Below are 15,039 nucleotides of genomic sequence, written 5' to 3'. Positions count from 1 at the left end.
TGAACCCTGCTGGGTGGTGGGGAGCTCACGGAAATGTGATTTTTTTTTTTAAAGCTGACTATGGAGACCAGTCATTCCGATGTTTGAATCTGGGTTCGTAGCACATGATGTCTTTATACTCTTAACCTAGAAATGGCAGAGTTATTTTGGGCACAAAGCAAGTGCTGTAGCTTTAAAAATATGCCAAGTGTATTTATCTCTTCCGCTCCAAGATTGCTGAAAATTAGCCCAGCTGTGGCCCGGGGCACCAAACAGCCACAAAATATTCTTCCAGATCAGCTCGTCTCACCCAAAGAGGGTAAAACACCCATGGTAGCAGCTCCAGCGACCTCTGGGGAGTGGTATCAGATCAGCCTCCCCATTGCCACCTCTGACATCCAATCACACACACACCACTCTTCCCAACTACTCTAGATATCAAAATGCTAGATTTGTGAATTGAGCTCACGTGTCTCCTCCCCCATCCCCAAGGCTTCACAAGAAGTAAAAAGAAAACAAAAAACAAAACCCTGTTCGATTATTGAGCCAGGGAATCAGTGCAAAAATAATTTTTCAGCTTCATTATCAAATCCCTGTGTGATTCAGTGCAAATCATCTTGCTGTAATTTAAGCCTTCAGCGTCCTTACTTATAAAATATTATTTAAATATGTACTTAAATATTTATAAGTTTTAATTGATTAATTTTAATTGCATAAAAATATGTGCAAAATGCCCAATATATTGTCCTAACCCATAATACACAATCAATCAGTAGTCCTTAAATGAAGGAATATGCAGTGCTGCTCTGACCTTATTAACAAGTAAAATTTTATTTTAAGTTTTTTCTTTGTACTGTGCTCTGTGCTCTATAAGGATACTTACATTTAATCCCATAACAACCTTATGGGGTGGGTGCTGCTATTATCTTTTTTACAGATGAAAACAGAGGCCCAGAAATATTTAAAATTTTGCTAAAATTTACATAATTTACACGATGTAGCCAGGTTAAAACAGAGCCTGAAGTTTTACAGAGAACAGGGAGTATATTTTTACATTTCCTTGTTCATGGAAAATTCTTTTCACTGTCAATTGTAGGACTAAGAAGCAGCGGGGAAATGCTAGCCCCAGTGATTTTAGCTTTCCCCCTTTGTCTCTCTGATCCTGGACAGGATTTGGGTTTCAGACCACGATTCTTCTGTGTTTTGCGGGCTGTGATTTGCTCAGATTAGTTTTGCCCGATTCATAAAGGATTGCCGGGTTTGAGGGTGGAGTGGGGGTTGGGGAAAGGCGGAGCTCATCCAGTCGGTCTACTAACCTCACAGATGGTGAAATAGGGGGTGGGGAAGGAACTCGAGATGTTTTACAACCCGGTCTTTCAGCGGTTGGTGGCGAATGGTTTCTGCCATTTGGCCAGGCTGAGAGAGGAAATGGTTGCCCAAAGCCAGCAGAGCTGTTCGAAAAAGACTGCAGCAGCTGGCTTGGGTGGCAGGTGAAAACAAGGAGGAGAGAGAGGCTCAGAAAACCTGCACTTGCAAAGCTAGATCTGCAGAATCTCTCGTGCGCTGACTCTACCCTGGGCAGCCGGAGTCAGCAGCAGCCGCCCCACCCAAGAACCAGCAGTCCAAGAGAGCTGTCTGGCTGGGCCGGAAACGGCTGTAATCATTTAATAGCCTTTGCTGGCTGCACTGACTTAGCAGAGTGGGCGGTAGGCCGACTCCAGAGGGCTGTCTGGCAAGATAGTGCCCAGCTTTAATCAAAATGATGGGTTTTCTGGAAGCTCTTTATTAACCTCAGCACCGAAATCCTAGAGCTGGTAACAAAGGGATGAATGGGGAACGAAGGGGCGGGGCTGAAACCTGGAGACTGGGCGGGATCCACACCCCTTCCCCCACCGCCACTCCTTTCAACTGATTCTGGTTTAGAGGCTTCTGCCGGCATTTCTGTCTCCCAAATAGTAACAAAACAGATAATAACCATCATAATTGTCATATTATATAATGCTTTAGGGTTTTCAAAGGATCTTGTTAGAGAGCTCAGGATGTGAGTCTCAAAGCTGGAGTCAGAGTGCCTAGATTTGAAGTCCAGGCTTCATCAGTTAGTAACCATGAGACCACTGGCCCTTAGTTCCCTTATAAAATAGACATATCTATAACACAGGCATAGATATTAGCAATATTGACTTCATAAGGACGAAAAATTATATGACATGCAGACCTGCTTAACTCTGTGCCACACATATAGGAAGGGTAGCCAGGAAGGTGATCGCCTCCATTTTGTGGATGAGGACACTGAAGCTCAGAGACATTTATATAAATTGCCCAGGACTATGCTCTAGTACAGAAAGAACAGAAAGAGAACAAAGCAAGATTAAGAGAGGGAAAATTAAACATCCTCCAACATTTTCCAGCCCGAGCCCTCTGAGAGCTTTCCTGAAAGTAGTATTTTTAGTCAAAATGACTGTGTTATTCTCTTAGGGAAAATCTGTAAATCAGAAAAGCCACTCCTGACCTTAGTCACGATTCAGAACAGTTCCGAATGGGGTCTGAGGGTGAATTTAACAAGCCTGGCGGCTGGGTGCAGTGGCTCACATGTGTAATACCAGCACTTTGGGAGGCCAAGGTGGGAGAATTGCTTGATCCCAGGAGTTTGAGACCAGCCTAGGCAATGTAGTGAAACCTCATTACAAAAAATTAAAAAAACTAGCCAGGCATGATGACATGTGCCTGTGGTCCCAGTTACCTGAGAGGCTAAGGCAGAAGGATCGCCTGAACTCAGGAGGTCACAGCTATGGTGAGCCACGATCATGCCACTGCAGTGAGACCCCCCAACTCAAAAATAAAAATAAGGTTGAAAATGAAGATCTGGACCGGGCTCGGTGGCTCAGCCTGTAATCCCGCGCTTTGGGAGGCTGAGATGAGTGAATTGCCTGAGCCCGCGGGTTTGAGACCCGCCTGGGCAATTTGGTAAGACCTCATCACTACAATAAATCAAAAAAATTAGCCGGGCGTGGTAGCGCGCGCCTGTAGTTCTAGCTACTTGGAAGGTTGAGGTGGAAGGATCGCCGGAGCCCAGCAAGTTGAGGCTGGAGTGGCCAGGAGCATGCCACTGCCCTCCAGTCTGGGCAACAGAGTGAGACTTCAACTCACAAGAAACAAAAAAAAAAGAAAACGAAAATGAAGATCTATATGCTTTTATAAAAATATATGTTGTTCCAATTTAAAAATATATCCTCTCCCGAGCTCGGTGGCTCAGCCTGTGATCCCGCGCCTTTGGGAGGCTGAGGTGAGTGGATTGCCTGAGCCCGCGGGTTCGAGACCCACCTGGGCAGCGAGACCTCATCTCTACAATAAATCAAAAAATCAGCTGGGCGTGGTAGCGCGTGCCTGTAATTCCGGCTACTTGGAAGGCTGAGGCAGAAGGATCGCGGGAGCCTGGCAGGTCGAGGCTGCAGTGGCCGGGAGCAGCCACTGCACTCCAGTCTGGGCGACAGAGTGAGACTCCAACTCAAAAAAAAAAAAATGTATATATATATATATATCCTCTACCCATAGTGAAGAAATCAGCCAAAATAAAAATTTTAAAAAATCAAAGCCATCTTTTTATTTATTTATTACCATATTTTTATTTATTTATTTATTTTTTTTTATTTTTTGAGTTGAAGTCTCACTCTGTCGCCCAGACTGGATGCAGTGGCCGCTCCTGGCCACCGCAGCCTCGACCTGCCGGGCTCCGGCGATCCTTCCGCCTCAACCTTCCGAGTAGCCGGAATTACAAGCATGCGATACCATGCCTGGCTGATTTTTTGATTTATTGTAGAGATGAGGTCTCGCTGCCCAGGTGGGTCTCGAACCCGCGGGCTCAGGCAATCCACTCATCTCAGCCTCCCAAAGGCGCGGGATTACAGGCTGAGCCACCGAGCCCGGCTTTACCATATTTTTATAATTATGATTATACTCTCTTAAAACTTTTGAATCCTGTTGGGTTACAACCTGAAAAGTCAGACCCCCACTAGCTTGAGGTGTGTCTGAAATCCTTTCTAAGCTGTAATAGATCCATTCATTTGTATCTTAACTGCATCTCAGGCTTGTCTTTGCCTTAGAGTGAGCTTGGCCACAGGGAGCAGATGGAAAAGAACTTGTGGGAAATCCCAGGAGAAGGGAAAGGAGGTATCACTAAAAGAAGAAACATTTCCTTGATTGACCATTTGCTGGGGCTTGTCCCTGACTGGGATTGGGAACAGAAATGTGCTTCTTCCTTTTTAATCCTCTTCAAAAGGGAATATCTCATTGATTCTGCCTTAATGGTGTGGCATTTTATAGGCAAAACCAGCCAAGTGTCTTTAGTGCTCTTCACCAAAGGAACTCAGATAAGGAGGTCAGTTAATGTTTGTCAGATTCCTATGCTATTATTTCACCTGAATGAGTCACACACAGTTCAGATGCTGCTGAGCCTTCAGAGATGTTTGCTTTTACAACAACCAGAACAGGCTAGGAACAATAGTCTATGAGGGACGAGAAACCACATCTTGTACTCTGTAGAAGCTGGGCATGCAGAGGATGCGCCTGGTAGATCTCTGACTGCTTCATGGAGTTTAGGCTGAGTCAGATAGAACCAAGAGTCTCAGCAAAGGCCAGGGAAGCTCAGTGACATGTAAAAGAAGCCGCTTAACTCTTGGCGGTCCTGCTGTGAGGGGCTCCTTCTGCCAATAGATGCAAACATTAATGTCCTTTAACTCTGCAAGATGATGATATCTCTGCATCTCCAGATGACAGTTCCTAGGCCTCATGTGGAGTTCTGGCAATGGTTGAAAAAAATTTTCCATTTTGGGCTCTGTGAGGGCAACTAAAGGACTGTGGAGGGGTGCTGAAACCCAGTTCCAGGTGCTAATAGATATCTCACTTTGGTCTTGGTCTCTTAGAGACAGGGTCTGTATTTGAAAGGTAAACAGACAGATTCTGACTGAGTTCAATTACAGATCTGATTATCTTAGATAGATTAAAGAAATTAGCCTTAGTCTCAGAGGAAAAAATATCTATTGCCCATCTCCAGAGTGCTATAGTGTCACCTCTGTCGGGAAGCATTGTGAAAGAAAGGAGTTTGAAGGAGGAAAGAAAATGTCTTGTTTGTCCCCACCCCCCATTGCCTGCTGTAAATTTGCAGTATTCTTATCTTGCCCTTCTGGCCCCCAAAACTGCACCATATGTAATTGCCCATATTGTTTATTGAGCACTTACAGTGTACTAAGGATCAGGCTTAGTACTTGATATGCATTACCTCATTGTCTTTAGGGACTCCAAAAGTGCCCTCACTGGAGTTATTTGGTCTGCTAAAGAGTGGGTACCACTTTATTTGTTTTTATTTTTATTTTTATCTTTTGAGTTGGAGTCTCACTCTGTCGCCCAGACTGGAGTGCAGTGGCATGCTCCTGGCCACTGCAGTCTCGACCTGCTAGGCTCTGGCGATCCTTCCACCTCAGCCTTCCAAGTAGCTGGAACTACAGGCGTGCGCTACCACACCCAGTTAATTTTTAAAATTTTATTGTAGAGATGAGGTCTCGCCAAGTTGCCCAGGCAGGTCTTGAGCCCACGGGCACAGGCAATCCACTCACCTCAGCCTCCCAAAGCGCTGGGATTTTACAGGCTGAGCCACCGAGCCCGGCTAGAGTACCACTTTAACTTCTCACATCAGTGCTTTCATTCATCCATCCAGCAAATATTTGTTAAACACCTGCTTAACAAATTTTACTAGGTGCTGGTTATACTAGTGGACAAACAGATATAGTTTTTGCTTTTGTGGACTTTACAGTGATAGAGGCTATAGATGAAAGGGATGCTGCTTGTCTAGGAAGGTCATAGAATGCCTCTCTGAGGAGGCAGCATTTAAGCACAAACTTGAAGAATGAGGAGTCATGGTAAGAATGAATGAGAGATCATTCAAGACAAAGGAAACCATATGTGTAAAGATCTTGAGGCAAAAACAACTCTAAGGATCTGTGCGTGGTAGCATCGTGCCTATAGTCCCAGCTACTTGGAAGACTGAGGTGGGAGGATTGCTTGAGCCAGCGAATTTGAGGCTGCAGTGAGCCACAATCACTCTTGTGAATAGCTACTTCCCTCCAGCCCCAGCAACACAGAAAGACCTCACCTCAAGAAACAACAATAAAAATACAACTCTGAGGAATATTTGAGGAACTGAAAGAAGGCTTGTGTGGATGGGGTATAATGATAATGAGAGAGATGTGTAGATGAGATTGGAAAAGAAAAGAATTAGGTTATTTAAGGGACTTAGGTATCATAATAAAGAGTTTGATTTTTTTTTCTTAAGGCATTAGAAAAACTTGGAATAATTTTGAGGAGGGGAGTGATATAATCTAATTTCTGTTTTTAGAGGAATATACTGTTTGTGTGCCATACTCCAATTTTATTTTATTTTATTTTTTGAGTTGGAGTCTCACTCTGTCACCCAGATTGGAGTGCAGTGGCACTCTCCCGACTACCGCAGCCTCGACCTGCTGGGCTCGAGGATCGCTTAGGCGATCCTTCCACCTCAGCCTTCCAAGTAGCTGGAACTACAGGTGCTTGCTGCCACTCCTGGCTAATTTTCGATTTATTGTAGAGACGAGGTCTCGCCAAGTTGCCCGAGTGGGTCTCGAACCCGTGGGCTCAGGCAATCCACTCACCTCGGCCTTCCAAAGTGCTAGGATTACAGGCTGAACCACTGAGCCCAGCCCATACTCCAATTTTTAAAAAGAGAAAAAGACTTTAAGGAATAAGGATGACTCTGGCTACTACATAGAAGATTAGAGAGAGACAAAAGTGGAAGCATGTTGAAGAAGGAGAAGGCTATTGGTATAATTCATATAAGAGATGATGGTGTCCTGAAAAAGAGTGGTGGCAGTGAAAATGCAGAAAAGAGGACAGAGAAAATATATATTTAGGCAGAAATGACAGGTCTTGGTGATGTATTATAAAGGGAGAATGAAACATAGAATAGAGAAAAATGAAGAATAGCTCTAAACTTCCTGGCTTGAGCAATGGAATGTCATTTACTGAAAATGGAAAGATTTAGAAAGGAACAGATCAGAGGAATCAAGAGTTTGATTTTAGATTCCTTCTGTTTGGGAAATCCAAGAGATTTCCAAGTGTGGATACCAGATAGGCAGTTGGATACATAAGATTGGAGACCAGAGAGAGATGGGCTTCAAATATAGATCTGCATCTCATCAGCATATTTAGATAGTATTTATACCCATGGATATGGCAGGGATCCCAGAATGAAAGAGTGAAGAGAAAATAGAGTCTAGGACCAAACCCAAGGAAGCTTTAACACGTAGGTGAGGAGGATCCTGCAAAGGAAACTGACAAAGAACAGCCAGAGAAAAAGATCAGGAGAATATTCTGACTGCGGAGGACCAGAATACGCCATCCCAAAATATAAAGGATTATTGTTGAGCCAACAAAAGGTATTCTACTCTCCTCCTTTATCCCCACCACCCACAACCATCACCAGGGAGAATAAAAGCTAACCACTGAGGATAACTTTGGACTCTTATTGGTCTAGAGATGGTACCAAAGGAATCTACTTTAACAAGCTTTACTAACGAATATTTATCTGCCATTTTTTTGCTTTCCTCCCAAGTAACTGCTCATAAGAGGAAAGTTCTTTTCTTTTGTCTTGTACTTCTCTAAAAATTTACTTCTCTTTGTTGAAGATGCTATAAGTTGGAATTCAAAGCCACCTGTTTGAAAACTACTCATTCTCTGGGGGTTCTCATGTATATATGATATATACATGTTAATAAACTTCTATATTTTTTCTTGTGAATCTGTCTTTTGTAACAGGGGTCTGGTTCATCTAAGAACCTATGGGGGTTATTCTCCCACATGACAAAGAACTCATACAGTGTTTAAAGAAGGGGGAAACAAATACTGCTGAGAGGTTTGATAAGATGAGGACTAAAATGTGACCATTGGTTTTGGAGATAATCTAGTGAGCTTGACATGGGCAATGTTAGAAAAGTAGTGCCTGAGGACATCAAATTAGAGGAAACTGAGAAGTGATAAGCAGTGAGGAAATGGAAATACAGATGTTCCCAAACTGTAATTGAACATGAGCAATTAATTTGGTGGAACTGTTCACATGCCCACCAAAGGAGCAGTGTCAGATATATAAATACTACTGTGGTGTCAAAGGGTTCTGTTGTCATGGCCACTGGGATCACTTTGCCTAGACAGACCATTACTCTTCCTCTCTAGCTCTGACTTCTACTCTTTATAGTGTACTTATGGTATGTCTTCCAACTAGACTCTTGGGAACGTCTTGCTTGAAAACTCCTGTGGGCTGGTTACAGTAGCTCACAATAATCCCAGCACTTTGAGAGTACAAGGCGAGAGGATTGCCTGAGCCCAGGAGTTCAAGACCAGCCTGGGCAACTTGGCAAGACTTCGTCTCCACAATAAATATATAAATAAGTAGCCGGGTGTGGTGGCGCACACTTGTGGTTCCAGCTACTTGGAAGGCCATGGCAGAAGGATCACTTGAGCCCAGCAGGTTGAGGCTGCAGTGGCCGTGAGCATGCCACTGTACTCCAGCCTGGACGACAGAGTGAGACTCAACTCAAAAAAAAAAAAGAAGAAGAAGAAGAAGAAGAAGAAAACTCCTGTGGATGAGTAATCATTTTCCCAAGACTGCAGTTTTCACTTCTCCTCTGGAATCCCCATTAATTAACAATTTCTTCTGGAGTTTCCACAATACTTTACACATATCTTTGCTATTGCATATATTAAATTGGCTTGTAATTGCCTAAGAGTATGTCCCAACTAGACTGTTAGCATATTGAGGGAGGGAACTTGGTTGGAAAGTAAAATTGACTCCCAGTGCTTTATTCAAACAAATAAGTCCAACTTACAACCAGATTCCATCCTCTTACACTGTGTATCCCTGCATCTTCTCATCTCTTCTCTGCTCCATCCCTTCATTCCCCAAGTTTATTACAATAAAATTAGGATCAAATAATTGATTTAACTAATTTGTCTTCTGTTTTGGACAGAGTAGCCATCATAATACATTTGTAACCAAAGTTTTCTCTAATCCAGACACTAAAGTAGCATATTTTGCTTTAACCCCGTATAATTCCTGTCCCATTCCCAGGCAACATAATCACTATTATATTCTCTAGGAAATTCTTCAGAAAGAACCAAAAATACATTACTAGAAAATTAGATTTCTGAACATCTTGGAGAGAAAATCTGTCTTCTGGCTTGTTTCTAAATAAGCTTGCCCTCACGCTTGAAGAAATAACCCATGAATTTTTGGTGGCCCAGCCTGTCTGTGCAGCTTCTTCTGTACTCTACCAGTAGTGTGGCATCAAGGGCATGTGTTGAACCTGTTGCTAATTTGTGATGTTTTGTTTTTCAGAACCAGAGGCAGGAGAAGTGTCCCCTCCAGTCGGTGCTGGTGTCAACAGCAACAGCTGGACCTTTAAATACGGACCAGGCAACCCCAAACAATCCGGTCCCGGTGAGTTGCCAGACAAATTCATTATCCCAGGATCTCCTGCAATCATCTCCATCCGGCAGGAGCCTGCTAACAGCCAAATTGACAAAAGTGACTTCATAACCTTCGGCAAAAAAGAGGAGACCAAGAAAAAGAAGAAAAAGAAGAAGGGTAACAAGACCCAGGAGAAAAAAGAGAAAGGGAACAGCACGACTGACAACAGTGACCAGTGAGGTCATCGAATGGAAACAAGCCACTTAGCCAGTTTTTGTAAAAATGGCAAACCTCTCCCATGTAGCAACTCCCTGCTCCTTTTTCCTATCTCCATGAGCCCTCTTAGTGACCTCAGAAATCTGCAGAAAGTTCCCTGTGTCTGTCTAGATCAAATTTAACAGGTTTTGTCTTAAAAATTTTACTAAGTCTGGTGTTAACTCTTTCTCTCCACTCTGGCTTGTTTTCAGAACCTAAAAAGCAGACCCAAGTTTCCTTTCTCCTCCACCGCAAAGGAGAAGCTTCCCAGCCCCGCCAGTGAGAGGTTGGACTCTCTGCCCTGTGCTCCGGGGATCCTGTCTTGATGACACTTACAGGGCAGGCTGAAAGGTTTTGAGATTGAGCAGCTTGGGTGTTTGTGGCCACTGGGTATGGGTGGCCACCGCGGGTATGTGGGTGCCAGATATTGGCTGGGATGGGCCAGCTCAGACTAGTTGGTACAAAAAGGACTGGAAAACAAAGGCAAATGAACAGCAGGAGTTAACAGTTTGGAGGGGAAATGTGAAACTAAAAGGGACCAGACTTTCTAAATCTTACAACTCAAGAGGTGGTGGCCACCTTCTAATAGACAAAACTACCCCCACTGACAAGGCTTTAGGCATCCCTAAAGTCTCCTGACTGTGGTGTCATTATACTCAAAACTTGTATTATATCTACAAGCCAACAGTTCAGTGTTTAACAGCGGGCCAGCCAGGGCAACAGAAGTAGATCTGATGTGTTTCCTATATATGTCTTGTGCTCACTTTATTACAAATTCTTTTGCACACAATGTTTATGAAAAGGACAAATCCTTTTCCAACAACACATATGCAAAAGCAAAAGAAAAAAGAAAACCCCAACACCTCACCTTATGCTGTTTGTTGTTTGATAGATTTATTTAAAAAAGAGAAAGTCTATAGCTATAAATATTTAAAGAGAAATATGATGAATACAATTCCCCTAAATGCTCCTCAAAACAGAAATCAGTCTACAGCCATTTAAATGATCATTGCTGCTACAGAAGTGCTTTAAGAGAATTGCCTGAAACATCTGTATTATATCGGCCACCTGTCAATCACAGCTTTACTCTTTCAGGTCACTCTGGGGCTGCCTCTTGCATGTATTAATTACTAAATAAAATAATCTTTCTCTCTCTCTTTTCTAAGAAACAATTATGTGCACTTTGAATACACAACTTTCTCTAACCAACTATATCAAGACCCAGAAATTGAAGAAAAATATTGTTTTCTCATACATACAGTGAGCAGACTTTTCAATCCTCTGATTCTGTGACTTGTCTTGGTGTGCTAGCCTACACCTTCTCTTTGGTTTCATTTTCCTTTTCTATAACACTCTGAATTGCTAATCTTACTAACACCTATGATGTTACCTGAAATCAATCTCCCATATGTATGCTGTATGCTATTATAAGACTCCTGAAATATACTTACTCTGTGCTTGTGTATGTGAATGTTAATGCAACTATTACCTAGAGTGAACTTTAAGCTTTATTGTTGAATGTAATTCCATTATATTTCCTTTTGTACACCTGTGAAAAAGTGGAGTAATGTTTTTTTTAACCATTGTTAATCAGCTTTTGTGTATAAAAGACACAGTAAAATTTCTTTCTTAAATCAAGATACTGGTGATTCAAGGAATTTTATTTATGGTCCAGCCAAGAGCCATATCTTGCCAAGACTCCTGCTGGCAAGGGAATGGATAAAGCTGTTTTTTTCTAGTAACAATTTTGGAATTAATACTGAAAATATTCCCTGAGGGTTTGCAAGCACAAATTTTACCAATCTGACCTCTGAATTTGCAGAATGCTTTGAAATTCTAATGGTATCTGAAACATCAGCTCATAGAAAATAATAAAATTTGCTGTCACCTTAAATAAAACATTTTAATTTTGTTATAGTGTACAATTTAGAAGTTTGATTAATTATATTATCTATTTAAGCATTAATATAAAAGAGGTAGGAGTCTGTTATTTAAAAAAATGCATTAAATCTAAAAAAAAAACTGTCTTGTCTACTTTTAGCTTCATTCTCCCATATTTTGAAGGGTGTGTAACTTCAGCTCTGCAGGATTGCATGGGGTAAAACTTGTTGCCAACACATGTGAACCATTGCTACATTGTAGGTTGTGATCATTTTGCCCCACTGAAGCCCATGTATCTGACCTTACGTGCCTTTTGAACTAGGAGAATCGGGCTAATTTATTAATGATGATAATTATAATGTATCTGTACAGCACTTTTTACATTTGCAAAGTGCTTTCCAATCCATGTTAGTTACTAGTTATTACAGCTGTAAGGATAAAACACGTCATGTGGATTCATTTTGAATTGGTGCTACTGGTATTTCTTCTGTTATTGCTAATAAATGAAAATGGTGGTATGAAAGAAATGGTGGTCATTTCTAAGTATAAGAGTAGAAGGAAATAGAACACCGGTTATTGTTAGCTATTATTACTGAAGAATATTGCTATAGTATGAAACTCACTGTATCACTCCCTGGCTATCACATTGACCTTTGTGTTCATTACTAAGGCAAAAACTCCAATGGAATCAGGAATTAAACTCCACAATATCACTAGAATGGGCAGCCAGGAGGTTACTGTGTCACTTTCCAGTACACTGTTTTGGTCTTCTCTAATAAGAATTGCAACAAAACAATTTTATCACCAGAGCCCTTCAGTCATCTCATTCATTGCTTGTTTAGCCCTTGCGCCTCTCTACAACTGGGAAGCCAAATCATGCCCCCAAGAAATGAACTTTTAACTGAGTACAGGGCATATGCCAGCCACTCTACTGGGTAGGTTCAGTTCTGTAGCAAATATCATATTGTGCTTCTTTAGTTAAAGTTTTATAAGCATGGGTTTTAGATGCAGTAGTTTTCAACCAGAAGCAATTTTGCCGCTCAGCGGACATTTGACAATGACTGAAGAGATTTTTTGCTTTTCATTACTTGGGGCGGAGGCTGCTACTGGTGTCTAGTGGGTAGAGGCCAGGGATTCTGCTATATGTCCCACAATACACAAGACAGGTTTTCCCTACAACAATGAATTTTCTAGCCCAAAATGTCAATTGTACCAAGATTGAAAATCTTGAGATAGAGTGGCCATATAATTCATTTAGTTCACTTTTGAAATGGAATAGGAGACACCATTAATAATTACTTCACAGTTCAAGAGGCTAACTGGGATGTATGATGACTCTACTTATAAATAAACTGGTATAGCTCTGTCACTAACTAGGTGGGAAATTTGGGGCAAGTCACTACTTCTCTCAGTTTTTCAGCCTCAATTTCCTCATCTATAAAATGGTAATAATTATAATACAGACCTTATAGATATGTGGAGAAGATTTAGCGAAAGAAGCTCAAAGTTTTCAGCAGATCTGGCATACCATAGTACTCAAGAAATATTATTATTAATAATGCTTTTTTGACCCAGCATGGTGGCTCACACCTGTAATCCCAGTACTTTGGGAGGCCGAGACAGGAAGATTGCTTGGGCCCAGGAGTTCGAGATCGGCCTGGGGAATACAGCAAGACCTCGTTTCTGAAAAAAATAAAAATAAACAAACAAAACCGCTTGATGTGGTGGTACATGACTAGTCCTGGTTATTTGGGAGGCTGAGGCAGAAGACTCATTTGAGCCCAGATGATTGAGGCTTGGTGAACTATGATCATGCCACTGCACTCTGGTCTGGGTGCCAGAGTGAGAATCTGATTTTTTTTAAAAATCCTTTTCTTCTATTTCTTCACTCCCCCCCCCCATTTTTCAGAGATTAGCTATTAGACTCAGGGAACTTTTCCTACTGATTAAAATGTGGATGAGGGGCTGCTATTATTGGTAAAAATAAATTAATTAATATAGACTTGGCAATTAAAATATTTTATTTACTTCTCCATTCCTTTGCTCACTTCAGGAGGAAAAGAAGTAAAGTCAGTTTCATAAGTCCTTACCTATTTCTATCATGAATAATAATCAGGTCACTAAGTAAGTGGTCAAGTGACCAGTCTGTTTATAGCTATTCCACCTCAATAATCAGTGATCTGAAAGCCAGAGACCAAATGGCTTGAAGTCACTCTGAATGTTCAAATGAATAAATCCCACGTGACTAGAGAGAGAAAGAGTCACCTCCAGCAACTTCCTTTGGCAGATGGGCAAAACAGACACACTAAAATATCCACAGACTTGCTTAGGATTTCACAGACAAAGGACAATCCAAGGTGCATCTCTCTTAAGGGCCAGGCTACTAGAGGTGGGTCTCATATAGTGCGGGATCCACTTATTAGAAAAGTTAAAATTGATCTAATTTTAAAGGATGAGATTCTCCATGAGTGTCCAGAGTCCTAGCTATTGGTTTTTAGACCCCTAAGTAAAACTGTGATTGCCAGGATCTCATGCTGGTGTATTTTATGTTTTATAAACTCAAACCCCAATCCTAAAGTATAACTATAACTGATCAAACCCTAGTGCAATTATGTTAAATCTAGATTTTTTTTTTTCCTTTATTTCTATAGCTTTGGGGGTACAGATAGTTTTTGGTTATGTGGTTGCTTTGTATAGTGGCAAAGAGGTCTAGGCTTTAAGTGTACCTACCGACTCCCACCTGTGCACATTGTACCTGATATAAACCTAGATTTTAAAACCACCCAAACATTAAGCAATACAATAAAACAAGCAAACAAATAAACAATAACAGCAACAAACTACAGATATTCTTCCTCAGGACTTGAAAATCCTGAAGTTTCTCTGAGAAATGGGAAGTTGGCCATACCTTGACCATATTTTATCATATTTTCATGTGCTTCCTCTTCTTGTAGAAAAAAATGATCATATTATTTCCCCCCCAAATTAGCTTGGCTGTTGACTGGCAGAACACAGCTTGCAACCTGAGAGACTCCTTCTGACTGTATGTGTATGTGCTCAAACACACACATGGAGGGTTGGGGGGTGGGGGAAGGTAGATAGAGAGAGACTCTTTTTTTTTTTTTTTCCCATAGAGACGAGGTCTCACTATGTTGCCCAGGGTGGTCTTGAAATCCTGGGTTCAAGCAAACCTTTCACCTTGGCCTCCCAACATGCTGGGATTACAGGTGTGACCAAGAGAGACTCTTATTACAACTAGGAAGGAGACTTTAGAAAATAATTATGGTGATGTCCTCCCTTAGAAACTGTGTCTAAGAATGGAACATAGGAAACTTATTATTATAACCAGTTAGGTAAAATGTTTGCTGGGTCCCATTTTCTCCTGGGTTTGATCCATGGGGAAATGCCCACTAAAATATGAAATCTTAAAAATC

General features: G+C 41.6%; 1 protein-coding gene across 2 annotated transcripts in view; it reads left to right on the top strand.

The window, feature by feature from the left end:
• PCDHAC2 (protocadherin alpha subfamily C, 2) overlaps positions 1–12,128 on the top strand; it is a 50,744-nt gene extending 38,616 nt beyond the window's left edge. Inside the window, exons 4-5 of one of the 2 annotated variants that reach the window (XM_021712117.1) lie at positions 9,398–9,499; positions 9,937–12,128. In XM_021712117.1, the coding sequence (XP_021567792.1) occupies positions 9,398–9,499; positions 9,937–10,007 (173 nt within the window). In that variant the 3' untranslated portion in view covers positions 10,008–12,128. Of the gene's footprint in view, positions 1–9,397 lie in introns of both variants that reach the window. The other variant, XM_021712116.1, reaches the window with a different exon arrangement.
• Positions 12,129–15,039: the final 2,911 nt, after the last annotated feature.

The sequence above is a fragment of the Carlito syrichta genome, unplaced genomic scaffold (genome assembly GCF_000164805.1).
Source record: "Carlito syrichta isolate Samal-C Ts95f unplaced genomic scaffold, Tarsius_syrichta-2.0.1 Scaffold303092, whole genome shotgun sequence".
Classification (NCBI taxonomy): domain Eukaryota; kingdom Metazoa; phylum Chordata; class Mammalia; order Primates; family Tarsiidae; genus Carlito; species Carlito syrichta.
The sequence above is the reverse complement of the archived record's forward strand: the minus strand, read 5'-3'. Positions and strand labels throughout refer to the sequence as shown.